Below are 22,908 nucleotides of genomic sequence, written 5' to 3' on the forward strand. Positions count from 1 at the left end.
TTTCACCACCTCTTTGTAGGTTGCGTAGGTCTTCTAGGTTTACTGAAAGACCACCAATTTGGAAAACTGAATTTTTTCATTTCTTCACTTACATCCCTTTTTTAAACACAAAAACTCTAGACATCGACCAAGCTATATGAACAATTCAAAATAAAATAACCAGAGTTTGACTTAGTCATTGGAGTTATTATGAGCCTTGCAAGCTTATTTACAGCAATTAAGAGCCCTGTGACTCACTTCTGGTGAATTATAACTTCTCACAGCAGAAGACAACTTCAGGGGTTCTACGGAGGATTTGAACACAAAAGTTCCTTCTGCACTGATGCTTAACCCTGTAGAAAATATTTCTGATGAGAAAAATTTCTCGCTTAGGTGTGTTTCTCTTCTTCCACTCAACTTGTACTATTTCTGTGACAAAAAGAAGTCAAAATGTTCCTAATACAGCAACTGGGAATTGCCTTGCTGAAAGCACTCTCATCTTAATTCCAGTGGTATGAAAGCAGCTTTCTGCCACCTGCTCCCCTTAAGCCAGCAAAGAAGGCAGACAAGTGTGAGCCTGGCACTTGAAACACAGTGAGCATCTCAGCAGGTCTCAGGAAAGCTGCTCTAACCTGTGCCAAGGCAGAGTCATCCACAGAGCCTGATATTATCTCTGAATGTCTCTGTGTATGCATATTAGGTCAGGGTTAATTCCTCTGTTTCAGCAGCACATAAAACATGACACTTGCATAACACTGCAATTTTAAATACTTTTGGTCTAGTAGAAAAAATATTTTTACAGGCACAAATCTTATTTAAACTCTTAATTTATATAATACCTTGGGAATTCTGAAACTCTGAAGATTTTTACAAAGTGCTTCTTGAAACCTGAGAACCTAGAATAGAAAATCATACCAAAGCCAAGAGAAATGTATAGCCTTCAGCATCTCAAGGAACTAGGGTGTTTTTAACTGTAGGCCTCCCACATTCATGGTCTATGTGGCAGGTAAGGCATGACATGGCCAACAATAGAAAAAAAGTTTTGTGTAGGCCATGAAAAGCATTGAGTCTGTTCAGAGCAGATCAATAAATTAAGGTACCTGCACTGCCTCATGTGGCAGAGGATTCCAGACCTATGTGCCAAAGGCCCAAAATTAGATCTCCTGGCCCTAGCCAGGAAGAGTCTGAGCTGGGGGAGATGCATTCATTCAGAGACTCTAGCTTCCAGGGGCAGAGATCTGATGCAAGACAAGATTTCAGATGACCACCTCTCCCATAAACAGCTCCAGGAAGCTCACCCACAGCCTGCCAACGCAGCAGAGCACAAACCACTGCTGGTGCCCTCCCTGCAACACACACAATTTGTACTCTGCAACCCTTCCCCACGCAATAGACACATTGCAAAGTGGCAGAGACCCTTGCTTTGTATGATTCAAATCCACTAATTGTTGGTCTTCCCTCCTGTGTAGTTACACACATACTGAATGCATTTGTCAGCCAAGTAGTAGCAACCAAACTGCGAACCACAAAAAGGTAAAATGTCCTGCACCAGTGCTGGGAACTGGAATGTTCATCCCACAGAGGAAATCATGTTGGCACACCTCCCTAAAAAGATTTCACTCCCATATATAAGAAAGATTATGAAACCTTTCTGGGTTGATGCATCAGCTGACGTGCCAGGACCCTGCCTACACAGCTGTTTTGGCTCAGCAGCCCCCTGGGCACGCTGGGAGCTTCACAGCTAAGAGATCTAGGAAGCTGGAAGCAAAGGAATTGACCAACAGCCTAAGAACATCTAATGGGCATCTTGTTCACCTGCTGACCAGCCCAGGGGGTAGCCCCTGGTGAGTGGGAGAAGCCAGCAGTGTCCTGTCATCACAGAATGATGGGTAGCCAGAGGAACAGGCCAGGTGGGTCACCAAGGCATATGAAAGCAGGACAGCTTTCCAAGCAGGTTTTCATGAAGCAGGAGAACCAGCCAGCCCAGCAATACAGAACCCAATCAACATTTTTAAACAGAGAAGTGTTGCATCAGAAAACATATGATCGGCTCTGTTCATCAGACACCGCTTCCTCACGGACACTACATCTGGGAATGGCAAGGACCTGACTGTTGATAACACTGCATATTTCCTCCTCCTCCTCAGGCCTGATACACAAACAGCTGACAATGGGAACAGATATGTGGAGCATGGAATGCCTTGTGCAACAAGTTGCTTACAGTAAAAAGAGGAGAGAGGAAATAAGATTTAAAATGGTAATGTACCCCCTGCTCTTTGACCCTGTCATAAATCCTTTGTTCATCTTAGGCAAGCTGGTGAGAAATTTGTTGTGAAATGGAAGTAGCAACAGTCAGTTCACCTGAGATCACAGAAACTGTTGCAAGCCACAGGAAAGACAAAAAATATTGTAAGGAAAAAAAAATTATTCTGTTGTTGTAGAATACACCTTCCATTTATGAACATAAACATTGTATACCGAGAAATTGAGTGTATTCCCCATCAAGTGTCTATATTTTGGAAGGCATCAGTTTACTCAAGGTCCAGAGAGCACCAAAAGGTCCAATAGTCATGGCACACATCAGAAATGTGTCCCACCCTCTGAATTAATACTTTAAAGTGCCTCTTATTCCACATTGTTTAACCTTATGTGGCTCTGAATCAAATTAAATGAATGGTTGCATTACATTATTACAGATGCAGCTAAATGCTCATCACTTGTCCCAAGCAAAACATTCTTCAGCTCTGGGGGGAATAACCTGGGAGTCAAAAAGTTAATTAATAGTTTCACATGGCACCAGGGACAGTCTGTAAGAAGCAGTGAGCAGGGCAGCTTAATTTTCATTCAATATACTCATGTACTAGGAAGTCTATATTAATAACTCCAACAGAAGATACTATGATCTCCATTGCAAAACCAAGAAATGAAGATACTGTAAAGCAATTTGATGCCTTCCTAAATAGGAGTAGATCTTAACAGCTATTAACAGCCCCTTTCATCCCCAACATTTGAAAGAAGAGCTGTACAGGTGAATCCATGCAAATCCATTTCAGACTCTCATGATAGATATATCTATTTGATATCTTAATTCCAGTTCTGGTCATGATCATTTGAGCTCCACTTCCTTCCTTCTGATATGTGTAGTCATCGCCATTATGTGGTCTGTCTGTGTCAGGACAGGGTTTAATGAAAAACATTCTAACAACAGAGCATCTTGGGGTTTTTATTGCTAGCTGTGTAGAGCTCAGCAGAAGTACAACCCTCATCCCCTACACTCTGTCTCCTGTCCCTCACCACTCCAGATTACTGAGGGGAGCTAGTCAAAATTCAGCCAGTCAAAAAACAACCCACAGTAAAATGCTGAATATTCAAAGCCATGTCTTTGCTGTTGGAAAAGATGTGCAAAAAAGAGTAGGAGACATCTTCCTCATCTGCAGCTACTGGTAATTCACTAGTAGGTCTTGTGCTTAGACAATTCCAGCTTTTCTGCTATCCATTTAGGAGTTAACATATGCATTTAAAAAGCAAAAAGCTTTGATCTTCTCAGACACTTGCACACATTCCTCTCAGGAACAGTCTAATTGATATTAATAGGATAATTCACAGGTAAAGTGCTACCTCAGGTGCACCAGTGCTTAATGAACTGAAGCACAACCAAACAGACAAAGGAATATGCACAAAACATCAGCCCGTTTCCCCCTCTCTGCTCCCTGTGAAAACCAAATGTATCACATTTTTTCATAGGTTTAATTACTGTTAAACTCCTGTTCCTCCTATTTTTACATACATGTTGGTGTTTGTGTTGGTGTTCATGCATTCTATTTAGACTACAGATCTTTTTCAGAGCAAGGTCTTTCAGAGCTTTTCTGAAAACTTCTATCACTTTTAACAAATCACTTCTCTTGATTTCGCAGTAACACAGTGCCACAAATGTCAATAAATTCTATTTCTGATCTTGAAACCTGTGTTAAAGCTAAACTATGTATCTTCCCTCCTACACCTTCCTTCACATGGTGACCCCTGACTTTTCTCAGCCTCCACACCACATTCCCCCCCATGTGATACCTAAATTTAAATTAAAACTGGATTATTCTCTTTTATGTGTAGCTCAATCAAACATGAGAAACTTGATTCAGGCATTACTGGGAAAAATGCATACATTGGGTAGGTCCAACTAAATAGTCATAGATGGCTTTTGTTTTTAAAATCTCTTTTTCTTCCATATTCAATATTTTCCTTATATACCAAGCATATTTTAGAAACCTGTAGTTGACCTATACCCACAGACAGTGATGGGCTCTGTGCTTCATAAAAAGCTTCAGAGGAAGACACAAGCTGCTCCTTATTTCAAGAAGACTTGCTTTTTAATCTAACAGTGTTAGAAACTAACACTGAAATGCCCTTGGCACTGATATTCAGTGCACCTCTTCCAAAAAATATGGAGTACTAGAGCTTCCCAGCTAATACCTTGCACAAGACAACACATACATGTTTCCTCAGAAGGAGCCTTGGTTCCAGGGCCTAAGGTTCATAAAACCACAAGGGAAGGAAACACCCATCCTTCCCCTGTTTCACAGCTTTCTTCCCTGAGCAAACATTTTGAAGGCAGTTCCTGGAGACAAACCTTGAAGGATTTCCTCAGCCAGTTTCCATTTCTTATTGGTATTCCTATAGCAGAGGCACCAAGCCCTCATTTGCATCTCATCTGTGTCAGAGGGTTTCAGTCTTTCCTGTTTATAGTTTATATACCATCATGGCAGCAGTGCCATTAGGATAATTATAGTTGTGTTAGGACTCCCCTGCACACTACCAGGAGACGCTTTGTGTCTTAGATAATGAGGTCAGCAATTTCCAAGATCGGCAGAACAAGGACAAATTGTTTTGGCAATATGCCCAACTTACTCCCAAGCTTGACCTACCACCTTCCCCTACAGGAGACCCCATCTGCTCTTCTGCATTACTGTGTATACCTTCTGCTTTAGGCTCTTCCTCCAGGATGAATCATACCATGTTTTATCCTCTTCAGAAGCTCCCATACTGAAGGCCACACCAGCACAGAGGCCAATGGAAAATTCTTCCAGTTAAGATAATAACAGAAGCAAGGGTGAGGGGGAAATAGAAGAAATCATAGGCCAAAATCATATCTGAGTAAGTTTTTCTAAACAATCATCAGTGGAAACTACTTCTAAGCTGGTTTTGCATTGCAAGTAGCAAGAGGAAACACAAAATAATCTGCTACTCACAAATGTACACACAAATGAACTCACAGTCTTCCAAACCCTTCCATTGCACTGCTGCTGCCTCTGCAAAGAACAGGACATCTCAACTCCACTGTATCTTGTGAGATCTGACAGTCCAGGTTTTATTTAGCATTTAATCTCAGGTCACATTCAAGGCCAGCATAATACAGCTAATTCCTCAATTCATACCATTGCACTGAAATTCATACTGAGGCGCCTGAATTTTCAGATCACCATGCTTTGTAGACCTAATAATTCTAAACATGACTTGACTGTGCACTTAAATTGAAGATATGGTCCTCAAAATAGACATATTACAAGTGAATTCCTGGTCCAAACAGAATTGACAGCGAAACTATCACTAAGAAACACACATCTTAAACCAGCGCTATCGCTCTCAGCAGCTCTGCAGAGAGTAAGCTCCATACAAAGCAGAGCAGCTGGCTTAGGGAAAGCATTGCAGCTACCTAATGTGCTAACCAGCAAAACAAAGCACCACGCACCCTCCGTGGGTGTTAAGCCATTGCCAGACATGTATGCTTCCTATAAAACAATCATCCAACCCACATGGTCTACCGGGGTGCCAGCACAGGGCCTGCTACCCCAGGCTCACTTGCCACTCACAGAAGAAACAGTGCACCCCAATACTCAGCACTGCATGAGATTTTGCAGCCTTTTGACACACCCTGAGCCAGATATCATCTCCTCGGCTAAGGCTTGTACTGTATCTGTACACAACTGTTGCTCTCACTGTTGCTATAGCTGTACATTATGAAACTCCTTAAATGCGCAATACATCAGTTTTTGGCACAGCTCTTGAGCAGGTGTGTTGTGCAATGCATTCTTCAGAGCTAGCAGGGATTAAACAGCATTTTGTGGGTCTCAGGAGATGCAGTTTATATCGCTCTGAGCACCATAAGGCCAAGTTTGCTCTATTCAGCAGAGACAAAGGCTGTTGCAAATTCAGATACACAAAGACAGAAGGAAAAAAGAACTATGACTGAAATTTAGGACGAGTTCAGCACAAACGAATTTTTAAATTTCCAACTTGCAACAATTTAAGATAAAGCTTTCTATACAAGCATGTTCCAAAATGCAGACGTTTGGAGAAAAAGTGCTTCTGGGCTAAAATTTTTCTGACTTATTCCAGGGAAGGTGAAATGGATGTTTTGTGTAAAGTATCTTCCTAAAACTCTCCTACTGTGAAGCTTTTGTGACCTTGTCACTTTTGCTGAAGTGTCTCCTTAGATAACACCACATGATTGGGATAGTTTGAAAACTTGGAATTGCTAGGCTTTATTGCTAGAGGGTTTGGTGCCTTCAAACACAGTGACACCATGTGGCCAATCGCTCAGGATGGAAACAGCGCTGATGAAAGGGCAGGGTACCATTTTCTCATTTTTCTTTGGCTTTATTGAATTTGTCTTAGGCATTCCTGAAACTACATTAACTCCTGAGAACAAACTATGTTAGAATCTTCATCTGGACAGGTAAACAAAGCCAATGACCAGTTTGGATTTCAACATATATTCCCAAGTCTCAAGTTTGCAAAATTGTCCAGTAAAAACTACCTGTAAGTTCAGCAAGTAAACACCCATAAAAATAGTTTGCACATATGTCAAAACACCATATTCACTTGGCAGATTCAAGCAACTATGATTCAACATTCTCAAAAAAGTGCATCTGAAAGCTGCACTTAAATATCTATGGTTTAATTCTGCAGTAGTATCACAAAAACTTGCAATTAATTTAGAAACTGGAGATATATTTGGCTTGCTCTCATGGCTTGTTTTTCTTGCAAATAGATGCAGTTATCCCCACTTATTTTTACAGATATTTCTGCACTGAGTATTTAAAGTCACAAGTGGGAATATTGCTGCTAGGAATGCTCTCAGTAGGTTTGTTCTCACTCTGCATTATATAACATGGTGACTGATGTGATGAATCATCTCTCCCTAACACTTCTCTCCCTTTTTTCCAAATGAGGTGCTGCACATTGGAAAGGCTCAGCTCATGACAAATGGTAAGAATGGGCAGATCTCCTTGAGAGACAGACACACACACAGGCAGGCAAATGGGCAGATGAAAACCAAATACAGAATACCCCTCAAAGAGAAAGAGATAAATATATTAATTAGTTCTTCACAGGGAACATAATCACTAAGTAGTACTAATGCTCATTAAGAAATGTGTATTTTGAGGCAGTGTTCAGAACACCTTGCTCTCAAGGGCAGAGAAGAAGTGAAAATACAACAGTATGACTCCCAGTTGCACAGGCTTTGCAAAGTCATTGTGCCATCAATGCTGCCTTTTTTGCTGCTCAGTTAGATAACATGCTGGTGTCATTATTTCCATTCCATATTGAACTCCTGGTGAGCAGTTTATGTCAATACTATCACAGTGCATCTGAATGTAAATGAAATAGGTTTGTTTGAAAGGTGATCTAAAAGGACTTTCACATACATATACAATAGTTTCACCCATATTCATAGCAGTTAGAACCTAGGAAGCACCAGCTAGTCAGATACAGGACTTTTTGACTGCTCAAAACAGGAATTTTAGTTGAGGAAGATTACTGACCTGACCCTTCAAATTTTGCCATGCTGACTGGTGAGATTATGCTGCCATCTTGTGACCTGTAAATTTTACTCAGCTGCAGGTGACAGACTCTTTTCCCTAGACTGGGAGGACAGTGCACATGATCTCCCTGGTACAGAGGTGCAGTAATGATGCTTTGAGCAGCCGAGCCTTCTTTTATATTCAGACCCACATTGTCTCTGCTAAGCTTTCTTATCTGTCTCTCATGGGCTGCACCCTTCAATGCCAACATGGTTGCTAAAGGAAGTGCTGTGCATGGACAGGCCAGAGTAGAGGTGACCCTGCAAAGGAGATGAAGCCCACAGTTTAAAGGACAAGAGGTTTGTAAAAACTCCAAAGAACTAAAGAACCCCCTGCTGCCAAGAGAATCGTATGTGCTGGAAAGCAAAACACACACTTAGCCAGCAGTAGAAAATTACAGTATACACTGAAAAACATATTAAAAAGACATATTCTTTACAGCTGGGAAGCATTATTATAAATTATTACATAGTTTTGTATATTGAGAATAAAATTTTCCTCTCCATCTTCTCAAGTGTAAAGTTTGTATATTTATGGCAACATTTTTCTTGCTTGAAAAAAAATGGTGTTACGATTCACTGTATTCTGAATCTAAACAGACTTGTTCCATCTGGTCACATTAAATAAAATAGCTGTATGTCAAATATACTGCTCCCTGAACAATACAAGCTTCAGCTGTGCAATGCCTGCTTACCCAGCATTTTGAAATACCTGGAAAAAGGTTAGTGTGGCTGCAATCACACTGAAAAGCAAGCTGGGATCCCCCCTCCTAGTAATGCCCTGTTCTTTCCTTACACCCCAAACACATGCACTTCCATCAGTGTGTACTCCCACAGCACTTTTGCACTGAAGACACAGAATCAAGCCTTGAAGTGCTGGCAATACGAAATGCATGGCAAGGCAGGAGCAGGCACATACCAGGAACAAGCAGGTTTGAGGGCCCTGAGCCAACAAGGCAGCTGCTCTGAGCTCAGACACATTGTTTGGGAGAGCCCACAGACAGCATGCACAGCTAAAAGTTCCCTCAACTGGAGACAAACCATCAGTCTTTCCTCTCTACCAAAGCCTCAACCACCATTACACATCCAAATCATATTTCCTTTCAAATCCTTGCTTGCCAAAGGAAACCAAAGCATCCTGCACTCAGTTTCTGATCAGAGTTTCCAGGATATACTGTATTTTCTTCAGGATATGGCATAGCAGAATAAGAGCTCCCAACTAGCCACTGAATGTTATGTTTACCCATACATACCTAGAATATGGAAAGAGGAAAAATGAATCTCTATACTCACCCAGCATCCATTTCTTTGATCACTTTGGCACCAATCTAATATTCATAGATGTGTAAAATCTCACTGATGACAATCTCAGGTCATTCAGGATATGTGTCATTTTTTTCTCATAGTAATCTCATGGTCAAAAATCTTGGAGCCAATGTTCAGGACTCCACCTAGTGAGCTAAAACAAGAAGTCTTTAGAGCAGACAGATATTGCTAAAGAGACCCTTCCTTTCCTCTGACAGCGGTAGAAGACCAGCTAAAGACAGCAGAAGGTTTTCTGTTGTCAGAAAACCTTTATGAATCCAGACTATGTTCAGAGATTGCTGATGTTTTTAGTACTATGGAAGGAAGTCAAGGATATATTGGAAATCTGCAGCTGGCAAGGATATACCCTTTTTCTCTTGCAAACTTAATCCACATACAAAAATGTACAGCCATGTATTAATGAAAGAAGTAATGTTTCCCTATGGAAATCCTTGTCATATCAGCATTTGCATCTCCCTATTCTTAAAGCCCAATTCCAGACATACGAGATATTTTATTTTATTTTTAGATGGAATCCACCTCTGCAAAAAGAGTCTGCCATTTCTTCCTCATTTCACAATGAGGGCTTAAGAGTTACCAGAAGCATTGAGCAAACCCTTCTGCCCTGAAGCAAATACAATCTTTAAATCTTTCTAATATATAATCTCCTCTCTGTTGCAGTAATATATCAGGCTCTTCCTTTTCTGATACAGTCTGCTCCCAGAATGGATTCAGGTTGCAGCAGCAGTCCAAACAGTCAGTGGATTAACAGAGGACTTAAATCCATATCAGTGCTAAGTAAAGCATGTTGCAGTTTGAAAGGCTACTAATCAGACAAAAGCTTGAGATCTGGTAATTAATTAATTTCCTCTCAACATACCTCATCACCTGTATTACAAGAGATACAGAAATCATTTTGCAAAGTTTGTTGAGAATAAGAACTCAACATAAGGCTGGAATTCTTCTAAAGAGAGACAAGAGGGAAGAAAGAAAAGCAGAATTCAGAAAACCTAATGGAGGAAAACAAACTAAAATAGGTGGAGAATAAAACAAAATATTAGGAAGCGATAACCTACAGAAGCCCAGACTGCTTGTAGCCTGGGGACAACTGCAGAAGAGAATTTTGGTTTGGTTTGTGGCTCTTGCCTGAAAGTGGAAGTAGGTACCTGCTGTACCTGCTGTTTCTATGATACTGGCAGAAGACAGAGCTGAGAGTGCTGCAGAATTGCCAGCCAAGCAAACAGCATCATGACATCTAAGCTCATCAAAGTATCCCCTACTTCAGAGAAACATTTTTTAGATGATTATTGGCTTTTCAGGAAACAGAGCTTTTTTTTTTTCCTTCTGTTTTCAGCAGAGAAGTCTGTTTGGAGGCACACAGCCACATACTACCACTTTCAGGGGCAAAAAAATATTGAAAACATCCTTAAATATGCTTTCCGTTTTTACACCTCTTCAGTGGAAACGTAAAACCCTAGAAGAAAAATCATGCAAAGATAAAAGTATTTCTGACTGTCTCCACATGGAATCTCACACTGGAGAACTGAGAACCACAGCAAGGAGAAACCTGAGAATCCTTATCACCCACAAATACTGATCTGCTCCTAGAACTGCATTTCACACACTAAGTAACATTCTATCTAGAATCTCCTTGACTCTGGGATCTGTACATGTGGTGACACTCAGAAAAATCACTCTCTGTTTTTCAGGTGTAGCAGGAGGCTCTGTCCTCTAGGAACACCACCCCGTGAGGAGAATTCTGCACTGTTCTACAGACAGAATTGCAGCAAAGCAGCTGAGACATGCACAGGCACTGCTCAACAACCACAAGTACACTGAACAGCCTGCCCAGAGGTCACAAAAGAAACATGTTTTACTACATGAGTGCTACATGAAATGACCCTATTGCCAAACCTGGCTAAGAGCTGGAAGAGCTGCAGAGTGTACACAGGGTTTATGACACTAACCTCTGGAATCCCCCCAGAGTCCAGAAAATTGCATTCCTTTGAGATCTGGACTGATGTTCATCGACAGTGCAAAATTATGTTCTTCTGCAGGGAGAAGAAAAGCAAAGCAAAAGCACTGGAAAGCCAAAGAGCCTTATGTGGAGAACTGAGAGGAAGGAAGAAGGATAACAACAGTCTTAAAACTTCTACTCTCCTCTCAACCCAGCTGAAGGGAGCAAAGCACTGGGAGCAAACTACTTAAAAAGACAAATGTTCTAAAAAGTTCAAGCTATCTTTCTTAAATGTGTGATTTGAAAGGTACAGTGATATTACCTTGGCCCATCATCACAGCCCATCCTGTGTGGTGTCTGTTATAAGGCTAATAAGGCATACAGAAATTATAAAAATACCAGAAAGCAAATGGAACAAGCAGCAAATGAATCAGAGAGAGAAGACAGCTCTGGTCTGAGTATGACTGAACTTCCACTGCATGGTAACTATTAGGCACCAGCATTCTCTCAGGCTATGTAAGGAGATGAATGTGTTTGGCTTTTTCCAAGCAGTTCTTTTGCTAGTGGACAGTATTTTTTAGGCTATACAAAATACACCTTAGTAGCCAGAGACAACTGGGGAAAAAAGAGAGAAAGGTTATGTTTATATCTGGTCTTCCTCCCTCCTCTTTTGGGCACAGTATTCCAGATGAATCAAGGGAGACACAGACAAGGCACAGCTTAAGTCATATATCCTAAGGAAGTTAATTACCAAATTACTAACTTTGCTTTATATTATGTGAAAGGTAACTCTTGGTAAAATAAAGCTCTCATCTCATGAAAGCAACAAGATTTCAAAATCTATTGGTCTCATGTGGAATAAAATGTAAGCCTTTTTCCTGAACCCGTCATAAGCACTAATGTACCAATAAACAACAATCTGCTGACCAGAACACAAATCTATGAAATGGGAGAACCTTCTCAGGCAAAGCCAAGGCATGAGTTTCAGCCTTCTAAACCCATGGAGAACTCCAGCTTTTAGGTTAATGGCTATTTCAAGAAGACTTTCATCACCAGTCCTTAAGAGGATAAAATAGAGTTATGCAACTAAACGCTAATCTTCTCCCCAGTGGGAGAAAAACTTTTTTTAATACCTTTCTTACCTCAGGACTCTCTAGCAACTAGAGAACAAAAAACTACATTGTTTTCAAGTCTGATGAGTGACTGGAAAATCTGAATGGAATCAGCAAGAGATAAAATAAATAAAATTTGTTCCTTGGTTTCTACATTGACCTCAAAGTGAGGGAACTTGAGAAAATTTCTATAACCTGTCACTAGAGCTTCAGTAATGGAAAGCATTTATTACCTCTCCATAAAAGCATTCATTCTCAATGTCCCAAGACAATAAGTGTACTAATAATGACTGATTGCAAAACCTCTTAGTTGAGAAAGCAAACAAAACAGAGGTTTCAGTGACTTGTATGTAAGTAGATCTTGTGTTCTGTCTTAGGATTCACCCTGTGGCTGAGTAATGGGCACTGTGCAGAGCCCTGGAATCCCAGAGCAGGCAGAGTTCACTGTGTGCTCACCTCTGGCATAGTGAAACCATCTGAGACATGGTTCTTTCACTTGTACATGTCTGTCTTCTACCAGAAGGAGATTTCTGCTGGAGAACCTACATTCTACAGGGAAAAAAAAAAAACCAAAAAACAAAACACCAAGTTATTACAAAATGGATTTTTTAAATCATATAATATCTCTACTTGGAAGTGACCCATAATCTTTTGGTTTTCCTTTGTTTTTCCCTTCCCATTCCTCACCTTTCCAAAAGACATTTATATATGCCCACACACTCACATACTTCCCTTTATGAGGGGGAGAAATTTAAGAATTTATACTCCTGGAATGCACACTTTATCTGTCTTTTCGTTGTATGCACAATTTACACCTCTATTTAGGTTAATTTTTGATTTGTCTAGCTGGGTTACAATTTTGATTTTGGGTGCCCTGGAATTGCAATGGCCTGATTCAAGGTCAGTGGGACAGAAGCAAAACTGTTAAAGATAAAGCAAAAAAAGAAAGCAGACATTATATCCTCAGGTGAGGGAAGACAGCCATGGAAAGAACAAGATTCCCCAGAGGGCTTGAAAGAGCAGAATGGCCCCTGCACAGTGCTGATCTAAATGGAGCCTAGGAGGTCTCAGCTTTACAGGGAATGGTATACAGACTGCCATGGAAGCACTAAGTGCTGAGCTGTTTAGTGATTCAAAGATATTTCCACCAAAAAGTACAGACCACTGACCTTTTCTTCCACTACAACGGTAGTGATGTTGTTAGGTATGAAAGCAGTTTTCCTGTGTCAAGATGACATATCTCTGATCTGAAATAACCCAGAGATGGGAGAATGGCTGGAGTCAGAGCACTGTGCAGCCAAAAATAATCCATTTTGATTTAGTGCTGGATGTTTGAGGTTGTCAGAGTGACACTGTCCAGGGACAGACTCATGTAGATGGCACAGGATTATTGATTCAAAACTACCTTGCTGAATTCATAGCATATTAAAATGATAGCAGGGTATTTGAACTTCCTCTTCTAGATGAAAGCAGAGATATGCACATGCTCTGTTCCTATCCAGGACATTTCCTTTGAACCATCTATCCAGCTCATCTCTTATCTGACACCCATATTTCACAGTTTTCTCTCTACTGTCAAATACCTCACTCCTTCAGGACCAGATCCACTGTAAAGAGGGGCAGCACACAATGAGCCACCAAGCCCTCACTTCACTGGATACAGAAATGAATTCACAATTTACAATCAGCTGCACAGACATAACCAAAAACTGTACTAGTTTCTTACTTCTCTTGGCACGGTATGGCTCACCCTTGCTTCTCCTGATAACCCCATACATGCTCCTGCTGTTTCCTTCTTTGATCCACCAAAACATTTTAATCTTCTTTTTGTTCTGTTTTCCACAGGATTACCTCTTAGATCACTAACCAGGAAAAGGGCATGACTGTCCCTCTGTGCAGCAAGTTTTTAAGCACTCTTAAAAGAGTTTAAAAAAACATAAAACCACACCTTTCACTGAAGTGATTTTAATGTAAACATAAATTCCTAGTCTAAACATAAAATGTTGAAAGTTCATCAGCTTAAGTAATTGAAAAGATACAATCTTAAATAAATAGAAGATAACTAATTTAATTATTTTTCTCTAAGTGCTATCCAGAGTCAGGGTACAGACATTTTTAGGTTTTACACAAATTTTGCACAGACAATTTTTTAAGACTCAGCATTTCTAATTTTTGTCCTTGACAATGAAAAATAGCAGGGATATTTTGCAGTAACTGCTGCGAGAAGCACTAGTTCATTGGAAATATTAATCTTTCTTCTCCCCAAACTTAATCAAAGCGTCACTTTCTTTGTGCTTAATACTACATTTGGATCAGATTCCATTTCAGAACAATGTACATAGAACTAAAAAGTGCAGAATAGTGATTTTTTTTAATGAAATGGTAGAATTATAATTTTTTAAGCAAAGTACTAATATAGAAAAAATTTTACTATTTTTATATTGTCATTAAACACTGGTCTTATCCCACAGCTTGATAACAAATGATCTGGTAATGTATTAAAGAATTGACTAAGCTTTGAATTAAAAAAAAAAGAAAACCAACTAAATCTTTAGACTTTAAAAAACATACAGAAAAGAGAAACCAGAAGTGATGAAAAGTGACTCCTAAATTACACTACACAACATATATTCTCATCTTTCACTTCATTCCTCTTCTGTGGCCATGAAACAACCTCACTTGCAGAAGCCACTGCTTCACCTGAAGAAGCTCCTAGGCTTAGAGAAGCACATTTGCATTGAAATCCCATTGCTCAGCATAATCCTCATTAAAATTCCACTGAAGCCTCAAATACCCACTACTTCTGCAGAGACAGCCACTTTCTCAAAGGTGTTTCATCTCCTCTGCACCTGTGGTTCACTTTTTTGCTAATAAAGGCCTTTTGACTACTTTCATTCTGCAGTTTCCTTCAAGTTATACTGTATGTGTATCAAAATGCTTCAGGGTCAGTTTTCAATGCAAAGATGGAAAATTTTAAGAATGTATTGGGCAAATCAGCACTCTCCATTGTTGCCTGATTCCATGGTACCCAGGGAAATCATCCTGCCCTAAAAAAGCATTGCAAGACATACTGTTTCCTTATAGCAAACTTGTTCATAGCAGCTTACATGAGGGGTTATTCTCAGTTCTTAAGAGGCTTGTCACAAGCTTTTCTCGTTCTCAAAATAGAAATGTAGTACAGAGTTGAACAGTGGATGACTAAGAATAAAGATGAGATTTTTCAGTTCAAGCTAGTCCTTTGATACTCTGTTTTATCTGAAGCACTTTTCAATTAAGCAGATTACAAAAACAGACTTTCCCATCTAATTTCTATTAGATTTATCAGTTGTGCTTGGCAGAGGATCTCTTGCAGCTAAAGGTCTATTATCTTTAATTAAATAATAACTTTCACATTGTTCTTGAATAATGTTATCTGTATTCAGCAGGCCTGGAGAGACTATATAGAGCACTCTGACTCAAGAGTCTGCAATTAGTAGAATATTGTCTTGAAAGAAACCTGTGATCTTAGCCCTACTGGTCTAAATCATTTTTTCAGCAGAAGAAATGTTAAGTAGTCAAAGCCTTCAGCAAAATGCTGAAGAACATGCTTAAGAACAAGCAGAAGTGTTTTACTGAAGCTAAGCCATTTGCAGCTATTTTGTGTTAGTCTGACATCAGTTTCCAGTTTCCAGTTTCCTGAAGATAAGCTACAAATTTGAGTTTAATTTTAAAAGTATTCGCAGTGTGACTGAGTTGCCTTGAATATTCTCCTGTACATGGCACAGAGATGCTCAGCTATATCAGCTTTTTCAGTCTTTCTTGTCAGATGCCATCCAAGTGATAAATAAAGGCCTTTTAAGTGGGTAGCAAAGCTGCCATTCCAGAGCAACAAAAGAAAAAGGTTCTATGTGCTGTTGTCACCAATGGAGTCACCAGTCAGCTCCCTTCACCCTCTATTTTCAACACTGTTTTCCATGAACCTGACTGCCAAACGTGACAACATAACTGGATGAAAGTGTCACTGACCACACTGTTGATTTACTGATGGAAAGCATTTTTATTTGTAATGGTAGTTTCCTATACATAATGTATTTTCCTGGAAGGTCACAATTTTGTAATTCAAATATAGATCTGCCCACTGAAGACTGGGAAAGCTTGGTTTCCCCTCAGAAGGGATTAAAATAGATGTGAGTTATCCCACAGGCTGGAAACCAACACACTGTTTTGTATAAACCCCACTGTGTTCAGTAAAAATAAAATAACAGAATTACTCATACCACAGAGAAACTCACAGTCTAAGACCCTGAGTGTGAGGAATATGTGGATCAGCAGCCCAGGATTTTTTGAATGCGTCAATAAAACAGAAAAATTAGGGAAAAGAAAATGTCCCTTACTCAGATGGAACTGCTTAAATGTGTTTGACTTTCCTTGTTGTTATATGTTACTCTGGTGCCAGGTCCCACCCACTTGCTAAACATCTGGAACAACCACAGTCCATGCAGGACGTGGGCACACAAGGGACAAACAGAAATCAAGTTAGAGGCAACAGCAAAAAACTTGATGGATGACCAGTATGGGTGAGCAGGAGAGAAATGTCCCCACTCTTAACTACTCACACCTTCAGCTATGTGGTACCCATCCACCAGTCTGAGGAACAGGGGGTTCAGGAAAAGCAGAAGTACCTGAAGGGAGTGTCTGTGCTGAAAATATTGTATGAGAGAGTCCCCACTCCTCTGAGGCCCAATGTGCTTATTTTGAGTGATCACTGCCCCCCCAAAACAAGAAAACTAAGGGCATGATTCCTCCCTCAGCAGGATCCAGGCTCCTACAGGGCTTTTGTCTCAGCAGGAACATGAAACCAGGGACTACACTGTCAAAGGCAAGATTTTTCTACCTCAATGCAATGCAGACTTCCAGCTCCTGCTTGCTTCTGTTGTCAGGGTGTGAGTCTTGACTGCTCCAGGAGGGAGAACCTGCTCCACATGCTATTTGGTATGCAGCTACTGTTTGCCACTATCCCACAAAAGCACAAAGTGATTACAGTCCCCTTGGCAGGTTTGGACACTGGTAAAGGGTAAGAAAATGCACATTCTTCGCAGAAGGTGAGGTCAGTCCTCTCTGGAAGAGTGGCATTTCTTAGCTGTCACTGTGCCCACAGATGTCTGCTATAGTGGCAGGACCACTGAGGCAGCCCATCTCACTGGGCTCCTGGGAACTCAGCAGCATTGGCTTTACTGCTCCCCCCAAAGTGGAGACAAACTAACTTTCACCATATGAAACCAAGTACTTGGCACATCTGTGTCACCCCCATGTTGAACACTGTGCAAAGCCACAGACCCCATCACTTCTCTTCCCAACAGCAGGTGAGGACTTCTGCTCATGACCTCTTCAATCCAGTGAAGTAACAGCTTGTGGCTACACCAGGATTGTTCCTTAATGTATTGGCAGGTGCACAGATGGCTGAAGGCTTCATTCAGATAATCTCAAGCAAACTGTGCACACACAGATACACTGTACATTGCACTCCCTGAGTAGTGCAGCAAAAACTTTACCGTAATATGGAACTTATATGGACTCAGCAGGAGATATAACCAGGGTAATATGAGTAAGATTCACTTCTGGGTTTTGAGGTACCAGGAAAAAAAAAATGTTATCACTGCACTTCAGATTAAGCCAGAAGAGTGCCTCTTCCCTTAGATGAGATCAGAACTACTACAACATTTTTACTACAAAATGGGAGAAAACAATATACCAGGAGTAAAGATGAGTGTACTAATGTGTTGTCCAACAAAACTGCTGTTTATATCTAGGTTAGTTAAAGGTGCAAGACTAAACCATTGAATGGATAACTCCTTCTTTGAGAGTATGTCCTCTTATGAAAGGAGATGGCTGCAGATTGAGGGCAAAGATAGCTCAGCACAAATGTGATTTAGATGATGGGATGCTTGGTTGTTTTTAGACTACAGCACAGATGCCAATCTACTGTGAAACTGGGGTCAGAAGTCAACTGAAATTCAACTAAAAAATGGGAAATTATATGGGGAATGGAAATAAACAACTATACAACAGTGGAGTTTAGAGGAAGGCAGTCCAGGAAACTTCTGGTGAGTTTCCAAGATCCAGTGAATGCTGAAATACCATCCCTGGCCAGCATCTATGACAGCTTCCACTACAGCTTGCTCTTAGGGCTATCGGAGTCCATCAAATGTTGCCAGAAAAAGGCCTGTATCCTGTGCCACGCATCTTCTTGGGCTTTAGCATGCTCTTTCCACTGTCCTCCCCAATGCATCAACATCCCAAGCACCCTGTGGATTGAAACTTTGCACAGAGGCAAGTATGGTGGCTCCAAGAGGTGCCCTGCTCCAGAGTAGGAGTAAAACTCCACCTCCCGGCCGTGCCGCTGCAGGCGCTGAACAGCATCCCGGCAATAGAGGGCACTTTTCCAGTTCATGTCATCCAGTCCAGACAGGAAGAGGAACTTGGCTAAGGACCTCTCCACAGGAATGCGACAATCCCAAGTTGCTGGGTCCATGTGATCATCTAAGACATCTGAAAAATCTACTATGCCAGACTCATCACTGATCTTCATCCTCCCCAAGTCATATGGGTGGACAGGAATAGTGAATCCATCCCCCTTCAGGGGAACAAAGGAATTAAAACTACTTCCAGATATGCTGACAGCTGCCTTGATGCCAGGTAGAAATGTGGCCATGGAAAGGGCTAGATCACCTCCTTTAGACAAGCCCAAAACACCAATGCCAGTATCTTTCACCTGAAACAGAATTATGAAAACAGTAATATTAACTACTCTTTATTTCCTGAGCTGACATAACCTCTCCAGTTCTGCTTTCTCACTCATCCAACTAGGACCACTCATATTTTTCCCCTTCCCTCTCTCTGTTTAGGTTATATTACTCCTTCATCTATCCCTCTGCTGAGCCTCCAAAAGAGTGACTGTGAATTCTACAGCTCCTCAACATTTCTCCTCCTGTAACACATTTGCCTCCTGGCAACCCGTAGAGACAAAGCATCCCTGTTCCCTCCACATCCCAGCTCAGCCTGCTCTCAGTACAGTGTCGTTTACTGCTCCTCTCTCCAAGCCATTTTTCCCTGGGTTTACTTGCATTGAATGTCTTCATTGTAGTTTCTTCTCTCCTACAGCTGACCTGTTATTTTCGGTTTTGTCTTGGAAGACATAATGTTCATTACACCTGAGGCTAAGTGAGTCCAATAGCTGTTTAAATCAACTTATTTCTAATGAAGGCCCTTCACAGTGAATTCTAGATGTTTCAGAGCTCTCTGAGGAACAAGACAAAGAAGCAAGGCTGAGTTCTGCTCTCACACTGCCTACAATCCTGGTGTCCACGTGATAGAAAGTAAATAACTTTTAAAAACAAATACACATTCAGTAGCATTGCATTAAAAATTTAAATGCTACTTGATTTCTCTCAGTCACTTTTGGGTTAACTATGATGATACATTGCCATAAAGTGTCTTTCTTGACCCACACACTTGTTCAAATACAGCCTCAGCTTCTTAAGTTATGTCACACCTCCAGTGCTACAACTGTAAAGGATTCTGTTGTTAGAGTGTTTTATTGCTCTCCTGCAAAACTTACTCAGAATCAAAAGCCTGTAGTATCTCAGAAACAGTAAAAAATCCAATGGATATTTTCCCCTTCTAAAACCTTAAAAGATGCAAAACTACTACAAAATTACTGTTTCCTGCTTAAGCAATTTAATACTTCTAGTTTAGGAACCAATTAGCAAACTGGAAAATAGCGTCAGGAAGAGCACCATAATTCGTGTCTTACCTGCTGCTGCTTACGCAAAAAGCTCACAGCCTCCTCAAAATAGCTCAGTTCAAGGAACTCTGGCATAGCAGGGATATCTTCAAAGGACATGTAAGCAAGAGCCAGAGTCACAAAGCCTCTGCTAGCCAGGAGACTTGCTCTGTATTCAATAAGACCTCCTCCAGATCCATACAAATCAATAAGTCCAGGGAATGGGCCAGGTCCTGCAATGAAAGGAGGGTGTATACATAACCAAAAGAAAAGTTCCCCTGGGTATCCTTTTGTGGTGCCTCCTCAGCACACATCAGGACAGTAGATATCAGAAGAAAATCATCCTGTGAAGCTTTCCATGGTGGGTATCATTCTCAGGAACACACAAAATAACTGTAAGGACATGAAGTTGCACATTTCTTTTGTCTCTTAGGAACTCATTACAGGAAGTTCACACGCTGGATATCCTTCTCTCATCCTGAATTTCAAATGGCATTGGCCTACAAGTCCTCAGGCCATTGAGGATCAATGAAGAAACAGTATTACTGCAGGAGTGGCTCTTCCTTAGGCACTATGCTAGCAGGCATGCCATGGAGGGAACAGTTGGTTTATGAAATACTTGGGTTATGAAATAGTCACAAATGCCAGAATTGACTGTGCCAATGCAGGCTTCAGTAAGATCTGAGTAACTACCCCTGAGCTCCTCAGTTCTCCTGCAGCAATAGGACCTTCCTTTCCTGATGCTGGTCTGCCCATTCTCACAGCCAGATTTCCCTTACAAGATGTGGTGTTGCTGCAGCTGCAAGGGACTGTTTGTTAATTACAGAGCAAGACAGCCATGTTTAAGTGTCGTTCAAGGAACAGAAACAATTCAGGCTTAAAGCAGCTTTGCACAGGATCCATTCTCAGCACTGTCTGTGTACAGAGTTGTAAAATATGGCACCTGTTTAATTAAAGACCTTGCTTTTCCCGTTTGTCTCCCATCTCCCTAAGTATCCCATGCAGTCCAGCTGACCAGTCAGGAAGAGACTTCTTTCTTTGGCTTTTCCTTAGCTAAAGAGGGACACAGAGAGAAAGGTCCAGAACCTGCAGGAAGATCTGTAGAAGCTGCTGAGGGCATGGTTCTTCAGCCTAGGCCGGCTGTAGCCTGAGTCCAGTGCTCTCACCATGCCCTGTCATTCTTCACTCCACAGCCAGAGCTGTCATGCATCACAGCTCTGCCAAGGACCGGGGACCTCTTTGTCCTGTCAGCTAAACAGAAAAGCTAAGAAATAAACACACTGTTTGGCAAAGCTCTCACTGCAGAAGAGGTCAAGACACTCAACTAGATCAAGCAGGAGACACCTTGTGTTTCCACTGCTGCTCTCTCTGCACCACCATACCCCTGCCCTGCCTGGGCAGACCTGCTCCTCTTTGCTCTGCTGTGACGATCCAGGTACCTGCACCAGGCACAGGCTGAGGCTTTGCTCAGGGTTGCTGAGTGCATTCAGGGACCACGGGGAATAACACACGGTGTCAGACGTACCTGGAAAACCAGAATGGAATTAAACTCACCAGGAGGGAGGAAGAGGGTTGCTCTGAGACGACCTTCTCTGACCGAAATCCTCTTCACCCCCTCTCCTAAAAACCATCGTTCATTGGTGCATTTTCCCAGCAAGCGGCTCGTGTCCCCACGGCCCTCATACACTTCAAAGTCCACACAGAAAGGGGTCAGGACGTTCCTCTTGGCCAGCCGCTTATAGGGCGTTTTGGACCGCAGAGCCCAGAGCAGCCCCATGGGCTCCACTCCCAAGTAGCTGCCCCCCAGCGCTGGGGAGCGGCTGAGGTCCAGCTCCCCGCTGCTCTCAGCCCTGTAGAGAGCGTGGGATTGGAAAAGCTCCCCGCTCTCGTCCACCAGGCTGGCTCGGACGATGACGGGCTGCTGCGGCCGCAGACCGGCCACACGGATCTGCACGGGCTCATCGAACAGGCACCGGGGGGACGGCAGGACGGACACCTGCGCCGCCATCCCGGCTCGGCTGCGCGGAGAGCTGCGGCCGCCTGAACTGCGTGAGACACGAGCCTCGGCAACCTGTCCCTTCCCGGGATTAAACTCTGTGCTCAAAGTCCAGGAGGAATCACCGTGAGCACTTCCTTCAGGCGGCCGGCACGGGCTGCTGGGAGCCGTAGTTCAGAGCACGCCTCCCTCCGCACTCCCCCGCTCGGGCGGCACGGGGACACCGGCCACTCGCACGGCCACAAACTGCCACTTGTTCCTGGCGAGTGCTTTTACTTTTGATTATAGAGAGACACTAAATTAAAAAAAAACCTCAAAGCAGCAAAAAGAGGTATCCCAATTGCCGCGCCCCAAAGCTGCAGGAAATCCCAGATTTGGAAGGCTTAGGAGCCTTTGCCAGGGCACAGTAAACACAGACAAGCTGCAAAGCCTAAGCTGCATGACATATTAATCTCGCCACAAAACAAAGCCTGCTCTAGATCCCCCGTGAGCTTTCTGCAATTTTTGGACAAGCACCACAAGTTAAAATGAAACTTTATGCTATAACTTTTAAAAAGCAAAAGAAACAAAGTCAAACAATTACTCTTTTTTTTCCTTCCCAATAATTAATTTCCCCATATTGATAATGTTTCTAAGAAACTGTTTGAAGATTTGACAATAAACACCAGCTTTTGGTTTTCATAAACAACAATGCTACATTTTTGCAATGTCCGCATATTTAAAAGCCTTCTTGTCCAACCCTGGGGGTCTCAGACTCAAGAGTAGTCCCATCCTATTCTGTGGAAACAAAATGGGAATTATGGCTGTTTGAACCATAACAACTTGCCTGACCATGCACTAAGCAGCAATTAATGGCAAAGGAATGAAACAATCAGTGAGCTTGCAAGCTGCAGAATCACACCTCATGCCATGAGACCAGAGATGATATGCACATTGACT

The 22,908-nt window shown here is 41.8% G+C and overlaps 2 protein-coding genes across 11 annotated transcripts in view; both read right to left on the minus strand.

Annotated features, from left to right (window-relative positions):
* The window catches only part of PLA2G4B (phospholipase A2 group IVB), a 50,977-nt gene extending 33,760 nt beyond the window's left edge, over nucleotides 1-17,217 (minus strand). For 3 of the 10 annotated variants that reach the window (XM_064424614.1, XM_064424609.1, XM_064424606.1), the window contains exon 1: nucleotides 9,131-9,296. Coding sequence is in view for 5 of the 10 variants with exons in the window: in XM_064424606.1 (XP_064280676.1) it covers nucleotides 9,131-9,141 (11 nt within the window). In the remaining 5 variants the exon portion in view is untranslated. Of the gene's footprint in view, nucleotides 1-7,799; nucleotides 8,277-9,130; nucleotides 9,297-12,667; nucleotides 12,761-17,084 lie in introns of those variants that run through there. The other 7 variants (XM_064424612.1, XM_064424607.1, XM_064424613.1 and 4 more) reach the window with 5 other exon arrangements.
* LOC135303167 (acyl-coenzyme A thioesterase 1-like) lies at nucleotides 14,260-22,121 on the minus strand. Its single transcript, XM_064424615.1, has 3 exons — nucleotides 21,528-22,121; nucleotides 20,004-20,206; nucleotides 14,260-18,962 (listed from the first exon to the last, which is right to left on the minus strand). The coding sequence occupies exons 1-3, from the start codon at nucleotides 21,979-21,981 to the stop codon at nucleotides 18,360-18,362; spliced, it is 1,260 nt and encodes a 419-aa protein (XP_064280685.1). The 5' UTR covers nucleotides 21,982-22,121; the 3' UTR covers nucleotides 14,260-18,359.
* Nucleotides 22,122-22,908: the final 787 nt, after the last annotated feature.

Source organism: Passer domesticus, chromosome 6 (assembly GCF_036417665.1).
Source record: "Passer domesticus isolate bPasDom1 chromosome 6, bPasDom1.hap1, whole genome shotgun sequence".
In the NCBI taxonomy this organism is placed as follows: Eukaryota; Metazoa; Chordata; class Aves; order Passeriformes; family Passeridae; genus Passer; species Passer domesticus.